Here is a 27,959-nt window from a genome sequence, read left to right as displayed (position 1 = left end):
AGAAAAGACTGCAAGAAAGGACAGGAAGGAAACACTTCAGTACCACAAATACATGTATTGTGATAACATATCACAAGAGGCAGCATCACGACATTTACTATAAGTGTTCTGTACATGACATCTGTGCCATCAAAAATGAAAACACAATTGTTTGATCTTTATTGTTAGCAAACTTCAGTGCGGTTTGTTGCAGAAAAAAAATGCATACATTATGAGGTGTCAAGATGCTAAATCTTGCATTCATATTTGAAACTGCTGATGACACATGCTTTCAAATTTGAGGTTGTCATTACAACAACAAAATCGGACATATTACATACAGTTCATTCACACATTTGTTTTTTTTTGTTGTAATACACATTACAATATATGTCATGTATTTGACAATCATCTATATAGACAGCAGTATGTATTTATAAAAGTGTAGTAAATTAAACAGAGGGAGACGGGGAGAGTGCACTGGATACCAGCACACACGTGATGAGTAACACACTGCTAAGCTGAGCAAGATGGCCTCTGGAGTAATACACCTTCCGGTCATTCAAAGGCTGCAAGGGTCTGTAGGTTTGGACCATCTGCTTTCCAGTAGAGAACTGAAGCTGGGCGAATCCAGCGAGCTGCAATAAACATCCCACCAGACAGGTGAAAAAGTAAAATGGCAAATTATATAACTACAGTGGATGTCGTGGTAGAAGATGGAGGCCAGTCAAATGAGTTACGTAATGCTTCTCTTTCTTAGTGTATACATGGAGTGTTTAGCGCACACACACACACACACATTTTATTTTACTTTATTTAACTTTTTGAATTATTGTGAAAATATCTACCTGCTTACTGCTTAGAGGAACTGTGTTTTCAAACAAGCTCCAGATGACAGCTTCAGCGCAGTTGGGTGTCGTGAGGGAGCCATCATAGCGAAAGTACTTGGTCATGTTCTTCTTGGGAAGTGTGAGCATTTCCAGGGACACGCCCTTCAGTATTGTTCTGTTGGCTAGTTTTATAAAATATTAACAAGACAAGTTAGCCAGAATTGTAATATTAGACAACAAAGAGGTTCAAGGTGACAGCTTGATTGCTAATCTATGTTGGTGAGGTGTTAAAAGAGTGGCTTTATGACAGTGTTATCTCCTAACAGTTGTACTTTAGCCTAAGAGTGGAGCAATCAGCAGCACATTTAGGACCCAATACACAATGTAGATTGAAGATAATGATGCACAATTATCTTGTTTTTCCATGTCAGCAGACTTACTAGGTTGCGTGATGTATTTCAGAGCATTAAGAAGTGGATCAAATTTCTTATTTGCAGACTTGGATTTCTGAAAAGAATAAAATGTTCAAGTTACTTGGCAGTTTTGTAAAAATGGGGGAACATAGTCTCAATGGTTTGGTTCAAACATATCCTACTTTGTTAAAGGTGTATTGCTTCCTGTTACTTTTGATCTACAAAGGTTTTGAAAATGTCAAAGTTTGTTCTTAACAATCACAACAATAACTTTATTGGGGGTTAAATGCCCGCAGTATCATGTGGAAGCATCCCCGTAATAGCTAATAGATAGCTTGATTTAGAATCAGATACTACCATTTTAAATTAATTAGTGTAAATTCAAAAAAAAGTATGCAGGCATTCAAAGACATAAAGCCATAAAGACATAAAGCTAAGCAGTTTCTGTGGCGTGTGTGAAAACAATGATTGGTGGTGGAATTGGCTGCGATGCCAGAGAAACCAGCTAAAATCTTGCCTAGGGCACCAAATTGGTCAGGGACAACTCTCTTCATCTTAGTTATATCAAACTTATTTGATCAATTTTAAGCAGATCTCCACTTTTTTTGTATATGATAATCAAATTAAATCACCTGAAAGAAAAATCCAAGAACCGCCACGCCTGTGCGGTCTTTTCCAGCCTGGGGTATAGAGTCGTATTCTTCTTTTATGTGGACTATATGCATCTGTAGATGGTGTAAAATGAATCAATATTGAATGTATTTGAATGCAGTGGCTTATATAACTAGAACACACTTCCATACCTATATTTCTTACCTCCATTGGAGATTGTTCTCCATCAACCGTGTGTTCGGACCCGGGTCCTCCGTCTTTGCCCCAATGCAGGTGAAGTTGAACTGCTTTATATGCTCCAGTTAGATTCCCTTCTTTGATCCTCATACCAGAGGGTAAATCCAGTTGAACTGGAAAAAGACGCAAGTCAATTTATAGAAATGTAGGCAATAAAGACCCCTCTGATGATGATTACGTAGAGTCTTTTGCAAAATGGCTACAATGCAAACTTTAAAATATTATAAATGTTTATTTCTTATTAATTTATTTATATAAACTTCAGGTTTAAGTATGGGCATACATACGACCATTATCTCAGTGGTTTACATTGGGACTATTTCACAGTAAGCTTACTTTTGTCAAGTTGATTTAAAATCATTCATTGTCAAATAAAACTGCAATTATCACACAGACGTACCACTGTGACCGGTGTTGATGAGGCGACCGTGAAAAGCCTCTTGATAGCCAATGAATTCGAACGAAGTGAGAGAGTTATTTCGCAGCGTTCTCCTTGTAACAATGTTAATTGGAGACTGAGATTTGCCACTGCAGTGTTGTGAAACCACTCCCCACACCTCTGGACCTGTGAAGGCAGGTGGGAGAACAAAAAGTAACTCCACTATTTACATTTTATTATTTTATTTAAACTGTAAATGATTTATCCTGAGGTTTACCTGTGCAGGTGTGATTGCATGTAACTTCGGATTGGTAGCACCAATCTACAAGAATATGTTTGAAATAAGCCATTACATAGAAAATATAAAAAAAATATAAAACAGTAAGAACCAATACAAGCCTCCAGCTGAAAAATATCTCCCCATGAAACAAAATTATGAGAAATAAATCTTTGGAATGTATTATTTGTGATGAATAAGCCCAGTTACGTTTACGGTGATTTATGTCATTGATTTCTTTAAAAGAAAACACTAAAAATAAAAAATGCCTAAAACTGAATACACTTGCAAAGTCTAATCAATCATTAGATTGTATTTCTTTGATAACTTACCTGCCCCTGAGACTATCCTCATGGAAGATGCAAACAAAAGTAAAACAGGTGCAGACAGCATTGTGAATGTACTGTATCTGTCCGAGTCTGGCTGCTTTGAAATGAACGTTTTGGAAAATGATGCCAGAAGCAGAGTTTGACCAAGGTGTTATAAGACAGGTAACCTCACCTCTTAATCCCGCCCACACACATGCTTTTGATTTATGACTCCTGCCACTTGTGACCACAGCAAGCACTGATATCTACTGTACATACTGATATTCACAAGATAATGTATGGACCCTTGTTCACAAGACGTGGCCTGAAAACTCAAAGCTTGAAGATGTAGTTTAGATTTGGTTGACATACACAAATCTTCAACTTATCGGTTTATACCTATTTAGGTGCAGCAAGGATTTTGTTATCTTCTTTTGAGGCAGAGTTATCAGTAATGACACAATTCATCTACAACTACTACTGTTTGTATTGTGTTACTGTGACACACACAAAAGATGTGGTCATTTGTTTAATTTCCTTCAAGGAATGATAATTGCATGCATTCCGGCTATTGCTGATAATTAGCAGGACGTTGGGCAGCTGACCAGACTTCCTGTTTCCCCCTCATTCATGCAGCAACCGCCCAACATTGTCCTGTCTGACCATTTCATCTTTTTAACAGGTTGGTGTCATGTATAAGCACGAAAAAACACCTAGGAATTGTATGTAAGAAGATTTTCACTTACAACTTGTAAGTTAGTTTAAAGTTGTGTTTTATTTAGTTGTAAAATCAGACCATTCAAAACCTCTTTGTAGAACTACAAATTAATGAGGCAGATCTTTGTGATGTCGTCATGAGGTGAAAATACACAACATGGACAATAATGCAAAGGATCGAGGGAATAAGAATAATATGAATAATATTTGATACAAAAAGTTTTTTTTTTTCATTCTTGTTATCAGTTGTAAGGCCATGTGAATATGACAAACTTAATGTGAATTAAATTAAAGTGAACTCAACTGCTTGACATCTGTGTTCTTGGCTGGTTGAATTCTTAATTTTATGGCTCTGCTTTTCTTGTTCCCTCCGTTGCGTTATTGTCCATATTGTGTATTTTCTTGCCATTCTCAACATCTGCTATAACGACGTAGAGTCTCATAATGGTGGTATAATAGTATGCCATGACATAGTATAGGCATGATAAAAAAGTTACAACTACCACAAATACCAGCATGCGTGGATATAGTAGAATAATAATGATAATATAACCAGTAAGTGTATTTCCAATGCTAATAGTAATAACTAACAACTAATAATAATAATAATAATAATAATAATAATAATAATAATAATAATAAGATACCCCGGTGAAGACCGAGGACACGCTGGAGGGATTATATCTCCCGGCTGGCCTTGGAACGCCTCGGGATCCCCCAGAATGAGCTGGAAAATGTTGCGGGTGAGAGGGAAGCCTGGGTCGGCCTGCTGAACCTGCTGCCACCGCGACCCGACCCCGGATAAGCGGCTGATAATGGATGGATGGATAATAATAAGAATGTTAATAGCAGTAGGTGTTGGGCCGGCCTAGGATCCAGATATAACCACGATCCATGTAAACCAATCGTTGCAGTTGTCTGACAACTACTGGCACTTCTGTATGACATGACATGGTAAAAAATATATTTTTTTTTATTTATATAAAAAAGGCAGGTACATTATACATAGTATGGTATATACGTGTAATATATTATGAAGTGGAATGTAGTAGTAGCAAAACAATATTCAATAGTACATCCGTATTTTACAGCAATATGTTATCTTATTGCATATTGTAAGTGTTAAGTCTACAAAAAAAACACATTATCTTTCTATCTACCTATTTGTACATTTAGGCATTAACAACAACAAAAACGCAGCTCCTCCATTCTATGATCATAAAACTGATTTACGGCAGCTGACCTGTTGTAACAACAATGGGTGTTCCCATGAAATGTGGCTCCACCCACTCGCGTCAGCTTCTCGACGAGTACCCGCACTTGAGGGGCGACTGCCATTGACTCGCCGCTGATTCGCCGCTCACCTGGCACCTGGCTGACGCCTGCCACACGCTCGCCGCTGCCAGTGATCGCACTCGCTGTCACTCGCGGAGGCTCCTCTCTAACTTGTTCTGCCAAAGTCTGTGTCCCTCTCCTTATTCCTTAGAGGGCTTTGCATTTTAAGACGGTTTGGCTGATGGACCGCTGGAGAGGCAGAGTGGCGCTCGTGACCGGCGCCTCGGTCGGGATTGGAGCGGCCATCGCTGAGGAGTTGGTCCGCTGCGGCATGAAGGTGGTGGGCTGTGCCAGGGACGTCGAGAAGATACAGGTCTGCTCTGTGTTAAAAAGTTCATTTCTGCACTTTGGGATGGGATTTGTTTAATGTGAGTAACAGTCCACCTGGCGCACTATTAGAGAAGCCAGTTGTTAGTTAAGTATAGTTGATGAAACCCACAGGTTAACGTGAAAAAAACAGAGATAACGTAATTGAAAGTGCATGCATAAGTGACAATGCACTCAATGGGTACATCCCAAGTCTCTAAATTATCGTTTCCTCGCTCCTCGAGCCTCGATTGAACCGGAAGTGGTTCTGCGCCGCCATCTTGACGTCTGTCCCAAAGCTCTTATTCTGCTTGGAGGAGCGAGGAGCGAGGAGGGAAATCGGAGGAGCCATGATAGGAGCCCCAAGAGCGAGCTTCCAGGAAGTGTTTTAACGCTGGACACGCCCCCTCGCTGTTCATCTGTTATGTGATTGGACGCTGCAGCTGAGCGGACTGATCGCTGGAGTTTCATACTAGAGTGAAGACGATCACAGATTAAACTCAAGCTATATATTATATCTGTTTTCTTATTCACCATCTGGTTAAAATATGTTAATTGTAGGTCTGAATAATAAAAGGACCACAAACAACTGTCTTCAAAGATTGTAACTGTTGTTTCCCTCAATAACTTTTATTATGTAGGTCATTAAACTCAGAGAGAGCTGGAGAGAGGAAACACTCACGTGTTCTTCACGCTTCAGAGGAAAGGACGTCTCATGTCTATTAAAACATATTGCACGTGCTGCTACGACAAAGAAAACATGTATAATAACACAAAATTGACATCCTACAACTGCACAGCCTCCAGTAAGTCTGCCCCGCTAGTCAATGCACACCAGACATATAACTGATCCACCATAGCGTTTAGACACACCATACATATAAAGCATGTGCTGCTACAACAAGGAGATCATGTTAACAGCAAACTCACACATTCAACACACAAATCAGTTAATAATAGTTGAAAAAAAAGTTAAATATCCCTTAAATATACCGGTGGTCTCACCACCCTCTCAGAACGAGTAACAGTCCTTTGTGGTTCACTGATGTCGGTAACTAAAACAGTCCCTGTGTCGCCAGTGATCCATGGCTCCTAAACCCCACAGGCCCTCTGGTGGCCCCTCGTCCGGAAGCGAAGGAGCACAGTGAGGAGAAGCCGGGAGGCTACTTGAAGAACCCGCAGGCATCAGCACAGCGTACAGTTTAGTCCATCATCATGAGCAACCTGCTCCGGTCCGTGGAGCTCCCGAGAACTGTAGCTCTCTTCAATTACCCCGTCCGCAACAGGCCTCCACTAGCCGGTCAATTGATCCGGGTCAGTTCATTATCAGAGTCACGGCTCCTTCATGGCGTCATGGCGTGGCTAATGTTAGCTAACTAGCTGGCTCACTTCGGCGAACTATCTTCTACACGAGTCTTGATTTTCTCCCGATGTTTTTTTTTTTTTTCAGGCAAAAGACAATCCCATCGCTGCCACCAATGTAGCCGAGGGTTTATCTTGCGCCTTCACTGTACAATAATAATAACACCACGATGGACCGCAGTGTCGGGGGTAACGAGTTACAAAGTAACGGATTACAGTAACGATATTACTATTACAAGTAACGAAGTAAAGTAACGCGTTACACTCAAAATATTGTAACTACACTACTTTACTAGACCTCAGTAACGCACTTTCCTGCGTTACTCAAGACATTTTTACCAGTCCGAAAAGTTATCTCTTAGTGGCGCGCGAGGCACACGAAACCTTTCTGCATGAACAATAGCAAGAAGCTGCTAGCTAGCGCTGCTGCTGCTACTGCCCGCGACCCCTCTGCCCAAGTCGGGTGTCGAGCCTGGTCCCGCTACCTTCAGTAGTAGCGGCTCGTAACCCAACGTTTACGGTAGATTGTTCATGCAGGAAGTGTCGTGTGACTCGCGCGATTATTATTATATTAATTAGATACAGAAGGAGATAAGCAGGCTTGTGACGTCATGTCAGGTGTGCTGTGAACTGAAAAGAACACAACAGAAGGAACCTCTCCTCTCCACACCGCTTCCGGAGCGACCCTGGAAGAGAATCGCAATGGACCTGTGTGAGCACAACCACCACAACTACCTGGTAATCTCAGATTATTACTCCAGGTTTCTAGAGATACTGCAGCTACCCTCAACAACAAGTGCACAAGTTATCCAAAGACTGAAAACAGTTTTCGCCAGGTTTGGCATTCCAGATGAGGTGGTGAGCGATAACGGACCCCAGTTTTCAAGTGCGGAGTTCAAGGAGTGCGCGAGGCAGCTTGACTTCAAGCACTACACATCCCTCACCATCCACAGGCCAATGGGCACGCAGAGAGAGCCGTACAGACGGCAGAGAAGATTCTCAAGCAAGAAGGTCCTGTGATGGCTCTGATGAGCGATAGGTTCACTCCCTGCTCCACCACAGGTTTCAGTCCAGCCGAGCTGTTGATGGGGAGGAAAATCAGAACCACACTCCCCACTCTGGAGAAAAATCTCCTACCCAAATGGCCCAGCAGGACAGCTGTGAAAGAGAGGGACGGGAGGGAAAAGGCTAAACAGGCTCACTACTTCAACCGCCGTCATGGAGCCAGGCCCTTACCTGCCCTGCAACCAGGAGAAGTTGTATTCTCCAAGTTAGACCATGAAAAATCGTGGTCTTTGCCAGCGGTGATCTCAAGTGAGAGCACCACCCCGAGATCCTTCGTCATCAGGACGCAGCATGGAGCAGAGCTGCGCCAGAACCGCCGGAACCTCCAACCAGCGACTTTTCTCCAGCCCACCCCAGCAGCACACGGGGAGAGCTACCATGTTAGAGACTGCTCCTGTCAATCAGAGTGTGGCGACACCCACAACCCCTACACCCAGTCAGACTGTGACCAGATCTGGACGGGTCTGCAAGCAAGTCGACAGACTTGACCTGTAGATGAGTGCAGATCATATGGCCTTTGGGGGGGAGAGAAGAGAAAAGAGAAGTTGTACAGACATTGATGTGGTTAATGTTTATCTGTTGGTAGATTGGAAAAGACCCTTGGTTTATGCTATGTGCTGTTTGAATAGCCATTTTAAGTTAAAGTGTTCCTTTGATGAACAGGAATTCAGGAAGTAATACATCATCCATGAATCAATATAGACAATGATTACATTGTCTATTACTTCCTGAATTCCTGTTTTGTGGTGGCGGGGCCCTTAACCCTGGCTTTTCCTGTTTTATATCTATTTGTTTTTAATATAAGAAAAGAATCAGGTGCCCTTCCACACAGAAAATACCATAACAATAATAATATAACATAATAATAATAGTGCATATATAAATAACTCCCCCTCACCTTATCCACTAATTTACACACTAAATATTTTCCTTTCCGTTCCATTATGTGCTGTTCCAATTAACAAAATAAAACCAACGGTTGACAGATTGACAGCCTGTGTGAACAACAGAAAAAAAGAGATTATGAAGTTGATTATTGACGTCTTTTTCATTCTTTATTTCAGAACCTGGCAGCTGAGTGTCGACGTGCGGGCCACAGTGGTGTTCTGGTGCCATTCCAGTGTGACTTGAACAACGAGGAGGAGATTCTGTCCATGTTTGCTGCCATCAAAGAGCAGCACAAAGGGGTGGATGTGTGCATCAACAACGCTGGCTTGGCTCATCCAGAGTCTCTGTTAAATGGAGAAACCAGCGGCTGGAAGAACATGCTGGATGTAAGATCAAAAATGTTTTGTATTTTTAGGAATTCAATATAATGCTTATAATTAACCACATGTGTTTACACTACTATACTTTTTTTGCTGCATTTGTTTCTGGGTCCTGTTATTGTGCATGCTTGAATAGCATAGGCTATAGCATAAAATAGGCTTGAATAGCATGGAGCCATCATTCATTTTATTTGCTACTGTGACGAGTTGAAAATAGTGAAACCTTATAGTGAGAGGTTATTTTAGATCAGTGTATCTTCAGTTTATCTGATACATCAACATCTAGACAAATCCTGCACAACCAGAACATCAAGTCCATTATCAACTAAAAGTAGGAAAATATCTCCTACATCCGACTAATAGCCAAGTGTAAAGTGGTAAAAATGCAGTTTCCGTGTCCATACAAATCAATGATTAAGTTACTTTTCCATGTATGAAGGAAAATGATGTTACCACTGAGGCACTGTCTATTTTTCTCACTTTCAGATTGGATGCCTTTATCTGGAAGATAATATCTTGACTTTTTCTTGCAGGTGAACGTTCTTGCGTTGTGTATTTGCACCCGTGAAGCGTATCAGTCAATGAAGGAAAGACATGTTGACGATGGGCACATCGTGAACATAAACAGGTACAGCTTGTGAGCGACAGTTCTGTTGATTTAATATGACTTCCTTTAACCCAAATATCTGTTTCTTTTGATGCTTTAACCCTAGAACACTAACGTCGGGTGATTTTCACCCGAGCGATTGTTGTTACATTATTTTCATTGTGTTGCTTTTGTCTAAGTTGCGTGGGTCCTTCTGTAGCTTCATGCTGCTCACAGATGTTAGTGAAGGTGGGCGTGTCTTCCTGCTCCGATCACTGTTTTTTTCTACAGGCACCTGTTCGGGTGATTTTCACCCGACGTTAGCGATAGTGTGACTATTTTTTCCTGATGGTTTTTAACATTGACTTTTAACATTAATTAACTTTTCCTTCACATAACAAGACTCACATGTCTCAGGAACATGTGGACCAAATAACAAGTTCATAGCTCCTTTTTATTTATATTTTTAATCATGTTTTATTGCCGATTCCCAATTTTTTTTTCACCAGATTTTGAGCCTTTTTTTAGGGTCCCCCCATGATACCTGTTTATCGTTTTATGATAAGTTCTATAGGGTACAATAAAAGAAGAGTACTTGTATTGTTGTATTTGAATATATTTCGATGAGAAGTATATTTTATCAGGCACATTATATCGGGTGAAATTAATTAAACTACACCCAACGTTAGTGATTGTGTGACTATTTTTAACATTGGTGTTCTAGGCTTAAATATTATCATCATCATCGTTCAAAGTTCAACTATGGCGATTTGCAACACTGCACAACGCAATAGAGCTGAGCTGGGGCTGCAGCCATAATTATTTTCATCATTGATACATCTGCAGATTATTTGCTCCATTAATCGTTAGGGCTGTAAAATGTCTGAAAATAGTGAGTCACAATATTCTGAAGCCTAAAGGGCCGATCACGCATATTCAAACCTAACATTTGTCTCTTGCTCACTTTCATTCTGTGCAAGCAAAAAGCTAATTTGTGTCTCCGCAAATATTGTCTCAGAAGGCGTTGATCACTGGTCGGCATACTTGTGTGTATGACCGTGACGACGTCTTCAAAGCGCTTGTTTTAGTCAACCAACTGTCAACAAAAGATTGTTCGTTAGCTATCAAGTAAGACAAAGAAACGTTCCATACGCTGGAAATGTTTTGCTAGAAAAATAAAACTATTGATCGATTATCAGTAATATGTAGTTTGATAATTTTTCTGTTGATAGACTTAATGATTAATTGAATAATATTATGATATATATGATTAATAGTCAAATGTGTCTTTTTTTTAAATTGGCAATGCATTTAATTTTTAATTTTTCTCCATTCACTAGTGACTGAGACTATCAATCCACAAAGGTAAATGCTTGTGCTGACCTGATACATTTTTCCTCCATCTTATACAATCTTCTTCTGTTGCAGCATGAGTGGACATCGCGTAGTTAGCAGTGCTGATGCACATTTCTACGGCTCCACCAAGTACGCTGTGACGGCCCTGACGGAGGGCCTGAGACAGGAGCTGCGTGAGGCCAACACCCACATCAGAGCCACAGTAAAAAATAACTAAGAAATACTTTGTACTTCTTTTGAGATTGTCTCAATGATGCAAAGAGTCTGTTTTAAAATTAGTAAATAGCTTGTAACATAACTAATTACTTTTGATATCAAGTAATAAGTAAATTGATATGAATACTTTTTAAAGGAGTAATATGTAAATTGATATGAATACTTTTTAAAGGAGTAATATGTAAAAGGTAACTTATTACACTTTCTGAGTAACTTGCCCAACAATGCTCTTTTTGCAGTGCATTTCTCCCGGTATGGTGAAGACAGAATTCTTTTTGCGGTTCTACAACAATAATGCTGATAAAGCTGCTGATTCATACTCTAAATTTAAGGTAAAGGTATCATTCCTACATTCCCTTATATTCTTTATATAATTGTCAGCATATTATTTCACTTTTTACTTCTCTTACAGCTCTTGCAAGCAATAGATATTGCACATTCTGTCACATATGTCCTCAGTGCACCTCCCCATGTGCAGGTATGTAATTTAATTTACATATTTGAGTGCTTTATATGGTGTATTATCACCCACATTTTTTAACTTGTGCTCTTATACTGTTGATATATAATCAGTGTAACCATAATGAGATAGCGTTCATGTTGTTTTTCTCAGATTGGAGACATTCAGATGCGACCTGTGGAGCAGGTGTTGTAGTGCTGCACCACGTGACAGCAGATTCAGTGTACTGACACATTCCTCTGATTGGTTTAAGGCAATTAGTATATCTGATCATGGTCCAACTTTGAAAGTTTGTACTATAATATTGCAATTTTTTTCCTATAGAATAAAATGTCTGATTTGAAGATGAATTTGTTGCAATTCAACTTAATTTATTTCTGTATGATAATGGGTAACATCACGACATAAATACATACATGAAATATAAATCTAAAAAATACACACATATTAGGAATATAAATTATGTGTATATGTAAAATCTGTAAAATACAAAAAGAGCAAAATATACAACAATATCAAATGTCTGGAATATCAGAATGAATTTGGTAAATTATCTGGGAGAAGATGATGTAAAATATCTTAAAAAGGTAATAATGAAAAACTGGGTAATATATCAGACAACACATTGTGAAATGTTTAAAGAAATATTAAAATAAGATTTGTATTTTATAATATCCAAACATTATTTGAAAAAATATCCTGAAATTAGTTTATTTTTTCCTTTTTAAGACACACATATAACACAAGTGTACATTTACTTTTGAATGCATGACTTTGCTGCATGAGATGCTGCAGAAGAGTCCTGGGACATGCACAAGAAGAGTGAGGCCAGACTATGAAAGACATTTTGAAAAGTTTCATTCCTGTGAGGTGAAGATAAGCCACTGATTTGGTTTGATTTGAACTGTGCTCCATCTCATATTTAGTGTGATTGAGGTGTGTTGTCTGAAATTACAGCACTGACTCCTACATGGAGGCTCTGGATACTTCACCAACCACGAAGACCTGCAGGACTCCTTTGCTGATGAGGGGAACTGAGATGATGAGAAAGTAGCATAATTTAAAACGAGCATGTTTGGAGAGTTATTTAATGAGCTATTAATATACAGTATATTCTATTAAATTCACAATCTGGGCTTTGAAGCAACAATTACAGATACCTGAAGATACTCATCTTTTTCACCAAGATAGTTCATTAAAATACACATTATGGGAGACAGGAGGCAAACAATGATACCGTAAAGTTACAAGTTACTTAATAACAATCTGCAGACTTTGCTAATTTAATGAGCATAGACTCCCTCCAGTGGCAACATCTTTGACTACAGGATGACAAAAAGATGAGGGCTGCTTGTAAGTGGCTGGTTGAACCTGAGTGAGAAAAATATATTGAGTTGCAGTGCAGCATGCAATTTATCTTACAGCATTTAGAAAAAGAGTAAGTTAAACCAAACAATACAATCTTCACAGACAGACAGTAAGAGCATGGATATATTTTGAGAGACACAACGCAATACAGATCCCTTTAGTTTTGGTCCACTAGGGGCCACAAGACACAATATTATGATATGCCTCCTGAATGCTGACGTCATGGTGAGCACCTTTTTTTTGGTGGCAAGTAACACTCACATAGAGAAGCTTGTAGGGGGTGGGAAACATACAATTTCACAAAAGAGACCCATCTGAATGCAGAATAATCAGATGCTGAGATTGAATATGAAAAGTGGGTGAAAAACTGTCTCTTTGAGCCTTTGTTGCTTTATTTGAATGTATTTATTGAAGGAGGACACACACTGGTTGTGTGTGTCTTCTGAAGTAAGTCGGTAAGAGCAGTCCTACATATTGTGAAGGAAGAAACAATACAGCTTAATTTTGTATTATTGTTGTCAGATAATGCATGCCTTATTCTTCTGTTCATTTTGTGTGTCTTTTACAATCACTTCTTTTCTTTGTATTAACATGTATTGTGCTAAATCATGTTTTACAAGTCAGTTGTCTTCTTTAAGTTAGAGAGGTCTCCTTTAAAAGCCTATTGTTTCTTTACCCCTCCTTTCTGTTGTTTGGTCTAAAACCTGCCATCTGATCTGAAGGACAACAGGTTTAAAAGTTGATTACGTATTCAACGCGCAAGAACATATTGAGGAGGAGGCCGGAAAGCCTCAACCTGGAACAACGTTGTTTGAGTTGATTAATTGTCTCTTTCTTTATTTCTTCAGTCTGAAACGGTGTTCAGCCTCTTCATCCACAATATCAACAGATAAAGCGAGAAGATGATGGGATGACTAAAATGCAAGAATTTGTTCACAGAAAATGTGATTGTGTTCATTTTTAGCCTCGTTGGCACTGGTCTGTCAGTCCTCCACTTTGGTCCACACTGAAATATCTGTCCTGCTGAAAGATACATCTTTCACTTTCCATGTTTCTGCCTGTATGAGCTGCCAGGGAGGTTCCTGCTCTGCTTCCAGTCCGGAGGAAAGCCAAGGTTAGCCGGGGACTGCCAATACCACCACCCACCATCTTTCTGATGTTAATGAACATCCATTTACACAGAGCCTACAGTTGTATGCGGACACAAATGTTGGCTAAACACTTGGCTCGCTGTTTCGTGACCAGGCTGAAGCTCCACGCACCAAAACAGAAAATGTGTGTCAGAGAAATGTGGCTATAGTCTTTGCCAACATCACCTGCCAGAAATAAAATAATGTGTTGTAGAAGCAGAAAAAAAAGCTGAGTTGCTGTCTAGAATTGTCTTTTTCTTTATTTTCTACTTTTGGGTGAGAGCCCTCAATGAAGATTTCCTATATTGTGATTTTCTTTTGGTGTGCTTTGGGATGATAATTGAAAACATTTTATTGTTTTATTTTAATGTCCAGTACCTGATCCTGTAATGTATTGTAGCAGGGAGAGTTGTTGCTTGTAGTTTTATTGAAAATCAGCACAGCAACCTTGTATTGTTTTATACCTCTTTAATCCTTTGAAGACGTAAAACAATACAATAGGACAGGATTTTTGATTTAATCCGAAAGTGAAAGGTGTTTTATTGACGCTCCCTGGCCCTGCTTTGTTCTTATTCTGTATCTCGCCTTTGATTTCGATATTAATTTGAACGCTTGTTATTGTCTTTTTGTAACTGCAAAGCACTGTTCTATACAACCTAGTCCTATTGCAGAAGCAGGATCGTCTGTATTTGATGAGCAGTCAAATTGGATCACTTGGAGCAGAAGCACAACATCCCTCTTCTTCAGCCATCAATTCCGCACCAGCCAATCTAACCACGACAGGTTAGTTTCTCACAATCAATAAATGCACCTTCTATGTTGTGATTATAATGGGCTATTGGATTATTCACGTAATGGGATGCCACAGAGCATGCTGTCCTCTCATTATTGCCCATACTATGGATTGTAAATCCCTTTGTGTGTGTTTTTCCTGCCCGATCAGAGCATGCCTCCTAACACATCTCGTATGTTTCAAAGCCATTTCCGCAGTAACGGGTGGGGTCAAAGCCCCAACATGACCTCTGCACGGTAAGCTCAGCTGCTATGGCATACAGTAGGTTCAGGAATTTGTTCGCTGTAGAGCTCAATGATTTCACCTTTTTAACATTGTGTTTTTTTCTGTTTTGTGCACAGATGTCCACCAACGCTAAGTGCTTCGCCCACCCAGAATGACATTAAGATACTCATGTGTATATATTTGCTCCATAATGTAGAAAGCATTATGTGTCCCTCTGCAACTCATCTGAAAATGCTGCTGCTTGGTTTCTTTAGTGGTACAAAGTCCACATCACACTGTGCTGGCATGTTTTTCCACTGCCGTTCAGTGCCTCAGATCTCAATGTATATAGTTATGTCACAGAAAAAAAGTTATCCAGCTTCTTAAAGCTGCTATAATAAATAGTTTTATAACACATTTGTTCAGGGTGTGTATATGATAATAATAATATGCTCTGGAATTGTGCAGAGCATCAAACATGAGAGCCCAACGTATATTAATCTTGCAGATGGAATGGAAAATTCCTTCCACTTTTTATCCCCCCCCCCCTGTGAAAAATGGTTTTATCACAGATCCAACTGTGTTAGTCGTTCTGCCATTTCAGCTTATGATTGTGTCTGAATGCCAAGCTCCTTTTGAAGGCTTGGATGTCTTCCAAAAAATCTCAGCTGTAGCATGAAAGTCTGCATTGTTACATCGTTTTCCACTGTTTGCAAGATTCACACAAGAAATTCTGATGTCGTAAAATACATCTGAATATGTTCCCTCCGCAGTTCATATTACTCTGCGGCAAATGTGATGGAGATCTGATCTGGACATCTCAGTCTTTTCAAAGCAGAAACGTCTGTTTTATGCCATCATGTGGGAATCAGCTGACCTGGAAAGATTTCATCCTCTGCACTGGGTGTTACAAACCCTCAGTGCTGAGAGGTGAAAGTAAAGTGGAAAGTGAGAACCTAATCTGTGTGGAGAATGTGACCCTGCCTTAAACCAAACAGGAGAGGGGGGGGGGGACACAATTCTAGGAACAAAATCCCCTTGAAACAAAAGAGCACAGTGCATGAACTCGCGGGTTTTTCTAGGCATGGTTTCTGAGTGTGCAGTATGGAAAGAAACGTTCACAAAAAATATATATATATATCAGTGTAAGTCAGAGTTAAGCCTCTTGAGTTTAAGATTTTCCAATTTTCCAGCTTTGATTAAATATTTCCAGCTGAGAAAACAAAATTATTTAAAAAGAGATAATTTGGAGTTTTCTATGTATCTAGCGAGCAAGCTCTTTCTTCTCATAATGGTGTCATATTGTATCAGCAATTATAATAAACTACAACGTTTAAAGGAATGATTTACATTGTGGGAAATACCGTTATTCATTCTCTTGCAGAGTCACATTAAAATGTTGGTCCCATGTCATGTCTATATGGTAAATGTGAAGCTACAGCAAGCAGCATTAGCTTAGCTTAGCTCAAAGACTGTAAACCGGGGGGGACCTAGCCTTGCATTGTCTTTAGGTAAATAAATCCATCTATCAACACCTCTAAAGCTCCCTTACTTACATGTAAGATCTAGTTGTGTTTTTGTGCAAAAATGTAACTGTAAAAAACATGTTGATGTTAGCTGGTGTTTGCTTAATATTTAGCCGACTGGTTGTAGCAATCTACTCATCTAACTCTTAGCTATAAAATGATTAGGCTTATGACCCAAAATGAAAAACATGCTACTGTTATTTATTGTGTTTATTCCATCACTAGATAAAACATAGGCACTGGCAGATACATTCACATATACTAATCATTCGTAAATTGTATTATAGACATGCAGAAAACAGTATTACAAAACATGATTCTCACATTAGAATCAAACATGATTTATTTCCATTTATGTGATTTAAATGCTGAAGCAGAAAAGATTATACTGTAAATATTTTGATGGAGAAGTTTATCTGATCAACAGGAGCTAGCCTAGCCAGCTACGTCTTCTTTCAGCCTATCCTGTCTCACCACACGGCTCACCGCTGTCTCACAGACAGGGTTGCTTTCCTCCTCTTCTTCCTGGTGAATTGATCTTTTGCTCTCTCAATTGATAACTGAATCGGACTCATCACGGGAGTTTCTGAGGTTGACCCGCTGGGTTTTTCATTGATCTGTACATTGAGCTTTTCAGTGGTGGCGACTTTGGGTGGCGTGGGTGTAAAAGTCGTTGGTGTTGGTTCAGTTTGTTTCGGGATAGAAGCTCCATCTCTGAGGGAAGCAGCCATGGCTTTCTTTCTTGGTTTTCTCTGCTGTCTGGTTGTCTTCCTGTGTCGTTTTGTAACGACAGAAGGGGCTGCTGTGATCACTGTAAAAAGCCTCCATTCGCTGTGGCTTTCTGTTTCTCCTGCAGAAGTGGTTGCAGGGCTGTTCAGTGCATCGCTCTTCTCTTGAGATGTAAGAATAGGAATCACATTTTCAGAGCCGTTGTGAAAAAGGGGGTTTTCACTTGAAGGAGGCCAAACTGTTTTCCTCCTCCTGCTTTTCAATCCTTTTGGCTTTTGCCTTTTCAAAACACTAATGTTCATAGATGTACCTTGGACGCTCGTCTTACCTCTGTAAACATCCACCCTGTGCGACACCTTCCCCTCTGTGGTGGGCACCGGCGGTACGGTGGGAGCCTCGGTGAGAGGGATCACTTTCAGATTGTCCACGGAGGAATTTTCATGGGCAGCGGCCACAATGGAAGAAGCAGAGCTGAGTTTCCTCTTTTTTTTCCTCCCCTCTCTGTCTCCTCTCTCCTTTGACCTGTTCCTTTTGACTTTGGGGATTATAATGGGGGTACTGGCAGTGCTGACAACAGGGCTTTGTTGTTCGGGCTGTGCCGTTGGGGTTTTGGTGATGATGGTGGGGGTAGAAAAGGCTCTTAAATTGTCTGTTGTGTTTGTTTTGAGCTCTGCAGAAGGAGGAAGAGAGATATTCTTGCTCTTCTTTCTCTTTTCCTTTCTGGGCCTTCTGGTGTGTCCTTCATGTGGACTAACAGTCCCTGTGGTTGCTGGCGTAGACGGGGTGATTTCTTCTGTGGACTCTTCAGGTTTCTTCTGGACTGTTGAGGGTGACATAATGGAAACGGTCTCCTTATCTATCGCTGGTTCATCTTTCATGACTTCATTAAAGGGCTCGTCTTTTCCTTCAAGCTTATATTCACTGTCGTCGACTCTGTTTGTGCTTCTAGTTGGCTCCTCGTGTTTCTGTGACTCACCGATGAAGTTACTTAGACCGATGACTTCTTCTGCTTTGCTGCCAGAGGGCGAAACTGCCGCCCCTTCCTCTGCTTTCTGCTTTCTCTTCCTCCCCTTTCCCTTTCCTTTTTGCTTTTTGGTGGTTTTCTTCTTTTTCCCTGTGTTCTTCCTCCTCTTCTTCTCTGAGCTGCTCTGCATCTCGCCTTTATTGGAATCTGTGGTGGAGCTTTGAGAGGTGGAGACGGTGGCAAGGACCTTGATGAAGTCCTCGGCAGCGGTGACAACGTTTCCAAGAGAAGGCTCTTCAGGGCCTGACATTGTGGACTGTGTTGGACTCTCTGGTTTCTCTTCCTTGCTCTTCTTGGAGTCTTCCTTCTTGGACGGAGCCACCATCAGCTCATCGATGACGTCGATACCGCCAAAGTCATACGGGACCGCCTCCCTCAGCACAGCAATGGGAAACTTCTCATAACGTTTACACCTACGACAGAACGAAGGGAGGGGAGGTTTGTGTGTGTAGTGAGTTGAGAAAGTAATACAGCTCAGTCGTTTTTTTAACAATACACTGATACTTACATGCCATACCAGTGCCGCTCTGCACACTGATCTTCATAAGCAAACTCAAAGCAAGGCACACCAATGACGTTGAAGAACGCTTGACCGACCACCCTGGAAGATGTGTCGTTGACTTCCCTCAGACAACCTTTCAATCTAAAGAGAGAACAAGACGTCAGGCTCAACTCTAGTTGTGTCTTCCTGACGGCAACGCAGTTTGACCGACAGGAGCAGAGTAACTGCACAAAAGGACGTAGACATGTTAGTTTAGTTTGACTATACGATTCCTCTCCTGCAGATCATCCTGGGATATAATGCTGCATCTACCAAGCTGTTCCAGACTTAGTTTATCCCAAAATGTGGAATTTCCAAATAAAACAAATGTGTATGTGTCAAATCAGGCATCACAGTTATGATCATTGCAATATTGTATACATATGTCACTCGGTCCTCCTGATACATTTTAACTTTATAGTTTTATAACACACACCTGCCTTTATTTTGGTCAAAAGCTGAAGTTCCCTGTAGTTAAAACAATATTGATTACATTTTACAGTAAGACCTCGAATGGAGACCTCATGACTGCCTTAATCAAATCAATTGTGAACCTCTTACCATGGTAAGAAAAAAACTATGCTTAAAACCTGTACAGTTTGAATTCACTGACTATATAAAGTTATAGTATTTGGTGAATCCTGGTGCTTTTTTAGAGTTATTTAAAACAAACCTGAGGTGACAAATGTTACCTCATGCTTGAGTTTCAGAATACAACAAAAATTAAGAAGAATTAAACAGCTGTTCATTGAACTTAATGTTGCCCCATATTTATTAAGTTCTGATGTCTGTATTTCATTCTTAAGCAGTTCTTTATGTTGATTGTGATTTAAAAACCCCACCGGCAGATTCTTTCAAAAGATGATGCACAATACATGACGTTTTGTATTAATTTATTTGTATGATTACTTTGTTACACAGGCTGTCGTTCATTCTTTTTCATCGTGGTTATGTTTTACTTACGTATCATCACAGTCACAATGGCAGATGGAGTGCCACTTGAAATTAGTGTGGCCATAGTTAGAGGAGAAGGCGTGGATGACGTTAGGGCAGTGGTCGTGGATTCGGCAGCAGCTGTCAGTCTCTGCAAATTCTCCTGCAACAAGGTGGTCACAATTATGATTACACACTCGTATAGTACTTACTTTGCTTGAATATGTAGTCATACTATACCCACCCAGCTGACCATCATGATCCGCCATGTTTCCAGCTCCACACCATAGGGTCCCAGGATAAGTGAAGCCTCTCTTGGATCTTTTTAAAACCTTGTCCCGCACCGCAGAGTCATCACCTCCACCCCTCCTCACGTTGCCTCTGCGCTCCGACCTCTCTTTAAACTCCCGGCACATCCGCTTGGCTTCATCCATGCGCGCAAAACGCGTCTCCAACTGCCGCCCGGCTCTGTGCTCTTTCAGTCCCAACCTGCACTCGTGCATGAACGACTTCACCTGTATCTGGTTCGCTATGACGGAACAGCTCCCAAGCCTCCCGGCAGGGCTAACGACGGATCGCACCATCTCGGCTCCGTCTGACACCTGGTAGAGGAAGCTCTCCCGCACGGTGGACATTGTGGCGCAAAAGGTGCCGTTGAGCATGGAGAACATCTCTTTGCTCTCCTTCTCTGCGTCCAAAGCGCGACTCAAGAGGTCGCCCTTGACGAAGTTTCTGTCAAGATATGACAGAAAGACAAAGAAGACCGACCACATGATGCGGCAAGTGGCACTTTCAGCACCATGCGTAACGGAGACAGCTCCTCGCGGTTTTCCGGCTCTCCCGAGCAGCCCTCTCACTTTTAAGGCGATCACAAGTGGCGTGATTATCAATACGAGAAAAAAAGCAACGCTGGGAGGAGTCAGTCGAATTAACCTCTTTAGATTTCCAGCCTGGGGAGATATCTTACTCAGCCGCAGAACACATACAATGTGATAGTAGATACAGTATGTTACCCCACTGTATTTCAACGTGCAGTAGCAGAGGGTTCATTTGTGGGTGTGTATAGAGCACGAACCCCCAGCACCTTTCACTGCACAGAGAGATGACCGCGAGTTACCTCCCAACCCCCTCAGCTCAAACCCCCAGAAAGTAGAGATTTACTTTGGGAACACGCATGGAGGAGGTTCTAGCTTACCCCCGCTTTCCATGGTAACTGGCATGGGGTGATTGTGCCAACCCAGGAGATTGGACATCTTTCAAATGCCACAAAACAGGCACTGAATTGGTGATGACCTAAATCACAATAGGGACAAAACTCTTTCATTGTGGAATGTGGAGAAATGTTGGCGCGGTCACACGCAAACCACACTGACTGAGGGGCCTCAGCAGCCCGTAAGAGCCTCAGCTGATGGTTGGATTCGGACATGTGTGGTATCTTGGTATTCTGAGTATCTGGATCCCTATCATTATACCAGAATTAGTACTTCATATTGCTTATTTTTGACCCTCTATCTTTGTTCTTAGTATCACAAAAAACTATTATTTACTGGAATTGTATTATAATACCATTTGATAAACTGCCTTGATCATTAAGCTACTGTTTTTTAAATAATTTATCTCATTGGTCAAAACATATGTCCCTCTGGTTTTCATTTTTATATAACACACTTGATTTATTTGTGAGGTCTGACAACAAGAAATTATTCAAATTGAGTTTCTTGATTGTATTTCTGTGTCTGACGTATATGGCTTACATTTGAAATATATTTGACACATTCTCACTACAATCACATGTGAGTTCAGAAAACGAAACACAGCAAATTCCTCTGGATCTCTGAATAAGTGGCTGTTCCCAAAGAAAAGAAAACCCTCTTGTCAGGTTGGATTTCTAATCAGCCGAGTGTTTTGTCACATGGCTGGTCTTACAGAGAGCTCGAGAGGCGGAGATCCAGCGCCTACTCAAGGCACGGAAATCGGATTGTTCGAAGGCGGAGAGATGATGTAAAATCACCAGAGGCAACATTCGACCAGATCTTGAGGGGGGGGGGGGAGGGTTCTTGTGAATTAAAGTGCTCACTGCAGGGGAGGAATGGGGGAGAATGAGGCTGATCATTTTGAGTTCATGCGGAGAACTGCGCACAGTGAAACAGAAAGGTGACACTAGATGAACTAGTATTGCATTTATTCCCGCTGAGCAACGATCCTTTCTGACAAAGTGAGCTGCAGAACAGCTTAAGAGTCAGCATCTCAAGCAGCAGCACTGTACTGTCGTACTGTTATGTGAATGTAGAGTTTACAGGTGCAAAATGAGTCTTGCAAAGAGATAATGCAGCTACCTCATCAATATGAATGCTATAAAGCGCTATTTAAATACATTGATACTCTATTATATTATATAATTATAGATGAGTATAGTTTACTACTTGTTGGTACTGAGTAGCCTAACTTATTCATGACATTTATATAATTATGGATTAATACATCGCATACAATTACTCGGTTGCTGCTGATCATTGTGCTACAATTTAGGATGGATGGATCTGATTTTTTTTTTAATTCAGTTTTACTACATATTTGCTACATATGGATAGCTCCGCACTCCTAATGTCAAGTGCCCGGTTGTGGGGAAAACTAAAATGCCCATGCCCAAAACTGATTGCCTTTTGCCAGCTGCAATTCAGCCTAGTTGCCAGAATTTGTTTTCGGCCATTGTTCGTTTCTGCAGACCATTGATATGTTGAATGTTGATGTTTTTATATTAGTCAGAGCAAGTGGCATATTGTTATTTATGCAAGTTAGGTGGACTACGTTAGTCCGGTAAAGTTTGAAAGAGATTCACAGATTCTGACTTCCAGGATCAATAACTCTTTTGCTGAACGGTGTTAAAACACAAACGATACCTCTCTGTAATCGTAGTGATACAGCCGGCTGTGAGACGAGTGCGCACAGGGGCGCAGGGACCGTCTGCAAAGTGCAATGCAGAAAATACATACTACAAAAATAATCAATGACTTCACTATTATGAATTGTAGCATTACCAAAATAATTTCATACACTAATGGGCTCCCCCTTGGTGTATTACAGTTATTTTGAAGAAATATGATTTCTATGAATTTCTATTAATATTTAATTAATATTAATATTCAATAGGGTCACAGTAATACAGTTTAAAAAGACAAAACACATTTCATACATTATTGGGCTCCCCCTTGTTGTACTACAGTTGTCATTTTGAAGAAATATGATTTCTTTGATTTTGTATGATTTTCTATTAATATTTAATTAATATCAATATGCTATAGCGTCACAGTAATACAGTTTAAAAAGACACAAATCATGTCCTAGATCATTGGGCTCCCCCTTGGTGTACTACAGTTGTTACTCTGAAGAAATATGATTTCTATGAATTTGAATAAATATGTATTCATATTTAATTGCAATTAATATTCAATAGGGTCACATTGATAAAGTTGAAAAAGACAAAAAAAACATGTCCTACATCATTGGGCTCCCCCTTGTTGTACTACAGTTGAAGAAATATGATTTCTATGAATTTTTATTAATATTTAATTGCAATTAATATTCAATAGAACAGAACCTGCGGCATAGTGAATTCCAAAGTTTGAGGCCAGATGAACTCATTATAGGCGAAGCAAGTTTCTTATTCAAATTGTTGTTGTAACAGATAATTTGTCTCCAATGAACCCATCTGTTGATGCATCAAACCTGAAAACATATGCTAAAATGTCACGAGTTGGATTGCTAAATGGATATTCAAGTAGATTGTCAGACAGAGCAGATGGTCTGGAGTGTAATGTTTGATAAACCCATCAAAGTGTTGCATGAAGTAAACATGACTGAACTTGAACCTTAATTTAACTTACCTTCTATTTTTGGATGTCAATTTTCCTGACAATTTTTCCAAGAGGTAATTGAATGTTAGATTAGAGCCATCCTCAATTCTATGGATTCTGCTGGCCGACTATACCTCATGAATCACTATACCATGGGTATAATTTTGTACGGCACGAGAGAGCGAAGGGCCAGGCAAGGGTTAAAAAAAGTGAGTATATAGTTATTATACTTTTATCATTTCAATATTATAGTCTGTAGAGGTGTCAGCAGGCTTCAGATTCTTCCTTCTAGTCATTCATTCTAATGTTATTATAATATTTAACATCATGTTTAACATCAAATGCACATCATCAATATAGCTGTTGTAGGAAGACAAGGTATGAGCCCATTGATGTTGTAAATGATTTTTGTCATTTTAGACTTTATTACTGTGATGCTATTGGATATTAGGCTCGTTCGAGATGAGCCAGTTCTGCGCAGAATCGATTGCCGGCGATCGGCGCGCAATGCATGCCGGTTAGATTTGTGTCCGACTTGCTCCCGACTTGCTCTGACGTCATGCACACGTGGTCAACGATACTCTCACGAGATCAAGTCGCCGTCGATTTCCAACGACTGCGTGGCCCAGTGCATGATGGGAAACGCCTGGCTGTCGCCACATCAGAGAGCTGATTGGCTCGTAGATCTGACAGCAAACACCACGTGTTGTAGAAAATCCTTATTTTATGTGTAGTTGGAATACTTAATGCTGGATTATTGACTATTCGTCTCATGTTTGATCTAAAAACATTTATTGTGTGGTTGTTAATACAAAATCGTATTTATACAACACACATCAAAACTACTAGTAATGTATTTCACAGGCAGACATAAAAAGACCAAAGGATGCAGCTACACACACATTTCTACATAAATATATATTTACAAACACATATGAATGAATCCAAACGTGATCTGTAAACCACAAGTAGACAAAAGTTCGGAACTAACAGGAAGTCATTTTTTCTGTGACTTCCTGTGTCTACTTTGAAGGCAGCTGAAAACTGCCAACTTGATCGCAGGTTATTGACAACGCCTCCTGCTGCGGCCGCCTGCTCTCGTCTGGATTCCAGGCGAGGCGCAACTCTAACGAACGAGCCTATTGTTTGCAAAAAATATGAATAATAATTAATACAAATTCACAAAGTAACAACTGTTGTACACCAAGGGGGAGCCCAATGATCTAGGACATGATTTTAGTCTTTTTAAACTGTATTACTGTGATGCTATAGCATATTAATTAAATATTAATAAAAATTCATAGAAAATCATAAAAATTATATTTCTTCAAAAGGTCAACTGTAGTACATCAAGGGGGAGCCCAATGATGTAGGACATGATTTGTGTCTTTTTAAACTGTATTACTGTGACCGTATTGAATATTAATTGTGATTAAATATTAATCAATATTAATAAAAAATCATAAAAAACATATTTCTTCAAAAAGACAACTGTAGTACACCAAGGGGGAGCCCAATGCAGTAGGACCTGATTTTTGTCTTTTTAAACTGTATTAATGTGACCGTATTAAATATTAATTGCAATTAAATATTAATTGAAATTCATATCAATCATATTTCTTCAAAAGGACAACTGTAGTACAATAAGGGGGAGCCCAATGATCTAGTACATGAATTTTGTATTTTTAAACTTTATTACTGTGAACGTATTGAATATTAATTGCAATTAAATATTAAGAAAATTCATAAAAAATCATATAAATTATATTTCTTCAAAAAGACAACTGTAGTACATCAAGGGGGAGCCCAGTGATGTAGGACATGATTTGTGTCTTTTTAAACTGTATTACTGTGACGCTATAGCATATTAATATTAATTAAATATTTAAAGAAATTCATAGAAATTATATTTCTTCAAAAGGACAACTGTAGTACAACAAGGGGGAGCCCATTGCTGTATGACATTATTTTGGCAATGCTACAATTCATAATGGTGAAGTCATTGAATATTGTTGTAGTATGTATTTTCTGCATTGCCCTTTGCAGACGGTCCCTGCGCCCCTGCGCGCACTCGTCTCACAACAGGTTGCACATTGAGACCAATGTTATCCGTACAGCTCGGAGAACGAACCGCTTTTATAAAATGAAGGTTGTGGCTTGTTGTCTGCATCACTACGATTACAGAGTGGTATCGTTTGTGTTTAAACACCGTTTAGCGAAAGAGTTATTGATCCGGGAAGTCCGAATCTGTGAATCTCTTTCCAACTTTACCGGACTGTTACAGTCATCCTGTTACACTTTTACGGTAATATGTATCACCTTATCCAAGTGTTTGATGACTAAACCCAACCAATCGTTACACAACTCTGACCACGTGGTATCGTGCATTTCTGCAAATGTAATAAGAGGCTGACATGAACCATATTTGTGAAACATATTTTGGTTCAGAAACGTCGACATTCAACCTATCCAAGGTTTGCATGAACCTTCAATGCCAACATTTATTTTTGGCTTGTTGTCAAAGTTATCATTCATTTTAAAGCAAATGGTCTGAACGGAATCCCAATAGCTTTGAGTTAAAGCAAATTAAATCAACGCAAACTGAAAGTTCCTCATAAAGGACATAATAATCTCTGCCAGTGTTGTATTGCAGCTTGCTTATGCTGCCCCCAAAAGGCCACACAAGATACCTTCATCGGCATGAGCTCATCCAGCACTCGGACAGAAAGACTTGTAATAATATGTGAATATATACTCAGCTGTATTACCTTGTACATATTGTTAGTGTGTAAACAATGTGTAAAAGTGTAAACAAATTACATAAAAGCATGTGTGCATTCAGTTTACTTCAAGTTATTTTATGTCCTGATGCACATGAGACAAAAACTGTGGGAAAGTCATTGATGGCAGAAATGTAAACACTACATCCTTGGCTCAGCTTGAACTCTGTTGAACAAAACTGGGATGAAATTCTAGATCAGTGTATGTAACAACTGAAAGAACCTTTCTAGTCTGGGAAATGTGCTGTAGGAAAATGGGTTTTGTTGCTCCAGCTGTTAACATGATCACAAGCTGAGTTTATTTTGACATTAATCCTCTGGTGATATAACACCTGAAGCATGCATGAGTGGAAAAATTAACATTTTTAGAGGATCATTGGTCTCTCTGGTTTCTCCAGTCCAGTGTTGATATCAATTACTATAAAGTGACTACAGAGTTGAATTATTATTTGTTGCACAATATGCACTTAAAACTACAATTTGACAGAAATCCAAATATCTGGGAGTTGGGAGGGTAGTAGTGTGCTTAGAAATACACCAAACTCTGATATGAAAATATATTGTAAATAATTGTAATTAAAAGTAATGCATCTTTTTCGTTGACAGACCTTTGAAACTTGACATCAGTTAAACATCATTTTAAAAATCAATTCTCATGGAGAATATGAGCTGTAACTGTGTCTAACAGTAATACCTGGCCAAAAAGCTGTCTTTTGAGTATCAACAGTGAACCCATGTGAAAGGTGAGACTATTTAAAATATATGCTATAGCTTCTGGTCAAATTACAAGAATATGTATCTTGCAATCTATGCAATGTCTCTTATAATTTTAGTTAATGTTGCAAAATACGCCTTTTCAATCAATCTGAATAAAGGATAATTATACAGTTTTTCTAAGTTTATGCTCATTTTCTCCAAACCATAAATACTTGTCATAACAATACAATGTCTATTTCAAATACATGCCAAAGTGTTTGATTTGATTAAAATAAAAAGCAACATTTAGAAACTTGAATGAGTTAGGTCAATCTTCTAGTGAATATAACTTTACTTAAGGTCGCAGAAGAAAACTGAGGAGTACAGTGGAGCATTTCATGTTTCAAGTGGTAGCTTTAACATTCTGGCCTGCATCCATAGAGCCAGCATGTTTTCTGTGTTACTTCAGTTGCTATTGTAACTATAAAAGACAAAAAAGGCAGAGCAACTGAGGTTCTATTGGGCTGGAGGAGCCAGAGTTTGAACAGCTGAGCTTCCAATTAGAAGTCAATCTGCTATTTGAGCCAAAGACGACCCCAATCTTGGTTGAGTTAATACACAAATATTGTGGTCAATAAAGATGGTACCTTGACCAATCTAAAATGGCGAGTTTGT

General features: G+C 39.7%; 2 protein-coding genes across 2 annotated transcripts; one reads left to right on the top strand and one right to left on the bottom strand.

Annotated features, from left to right (window-relative positions):
• Window positions 1-431: 431 nt before the first annotated feature.
• On the bottom strand, window positions 432-3,120 carry ca4b (carbonic anhydrase IV b; the record flags this gene model as incomplete). The annotated part of the gene is made up of 8 exons (XM_079224529.1): window positions 432-617; window positions 828-991; window positions 1,250-1,316; window positions 1,855-1,947; window positions 2,039-2,184; window positions 2,472-2,636; window positions 2,728-2,772; window positions 3,060-3,120. 8 exons carry the CDS (start codon window positions 3,118-3,120, stop codon window positions 432-434), a joined length of 927 nt encoding a protein of 308 aa, XP_079080655.1.
• A 2,062-nt stretch (window positions 3,121-5,182) lies between these two features.
• Window positions 5,183-12,050, top strand: LOC306742833 (dehydrogenase/reductase SDR family member 11-like). The gene is made up of 7 exons (XM_079225267.1): window positions 5,183-5,400; window positions 8,885-9,094; window positions 9,622-9,716; window positions 11,103-11,232; window positions 11,486-11,578; window positions 11,659-11,724; window positions 11,860-12,050. The coding sequence occupies exons 1-7, from the start codon at window positions 5,269-5,271 to the stop codon at window positions 11,899-11,901; spliced, it is 768 nt and encodes a 255-aa protein (XP_079081393.1). The 5' UTR covers window positions 5,183-5,268; the 3' UTR covers window positions 11,902-12,050.
• The last annotated feature ends 15,909 nt before the right edge of the window (window positions 12,051-27,959 follow it).

This window comes from Taurulus bubalis (assembly GCF_910589615.1).
Source record: "Taurulus bubalis genome assembly, chromosome: 10".
In the NCBI taxonomy this organism is placed as follows: domain Eukaryota; kingdom Metazoa; phylum Chordata; class Actinopteri; order Perciformes; family Cottidae; genus Taurulus; species Taurulus bubalis.
This window is presented reverse-complemented; position numbering and strand designations above follow the sequence as displayed.

Coding starts and splice junctions, on each gene's coding strand:
- LOC306742833 (XM_079225267.1), top strand. CDS start 5,269: ATGGACCGCTGGAGAGGCAGAGTGGCGCTCGTGACCGGCGCCTCGGTC. Junction 9,095..9,621: donor GCTGGAAGAACATGCTGGAT/GTAAGATCAAAA, acceptor TTTTTCTTGCAG/GTGAACGTTCTTGCGTTGTG. Junction 9,717..11,102: donor CACATCGTGAACATAAACAG/GTACAGCTTGTG, acceptor CTTCTGTTGCAG/CATGAGTGGACATCGCGTAG.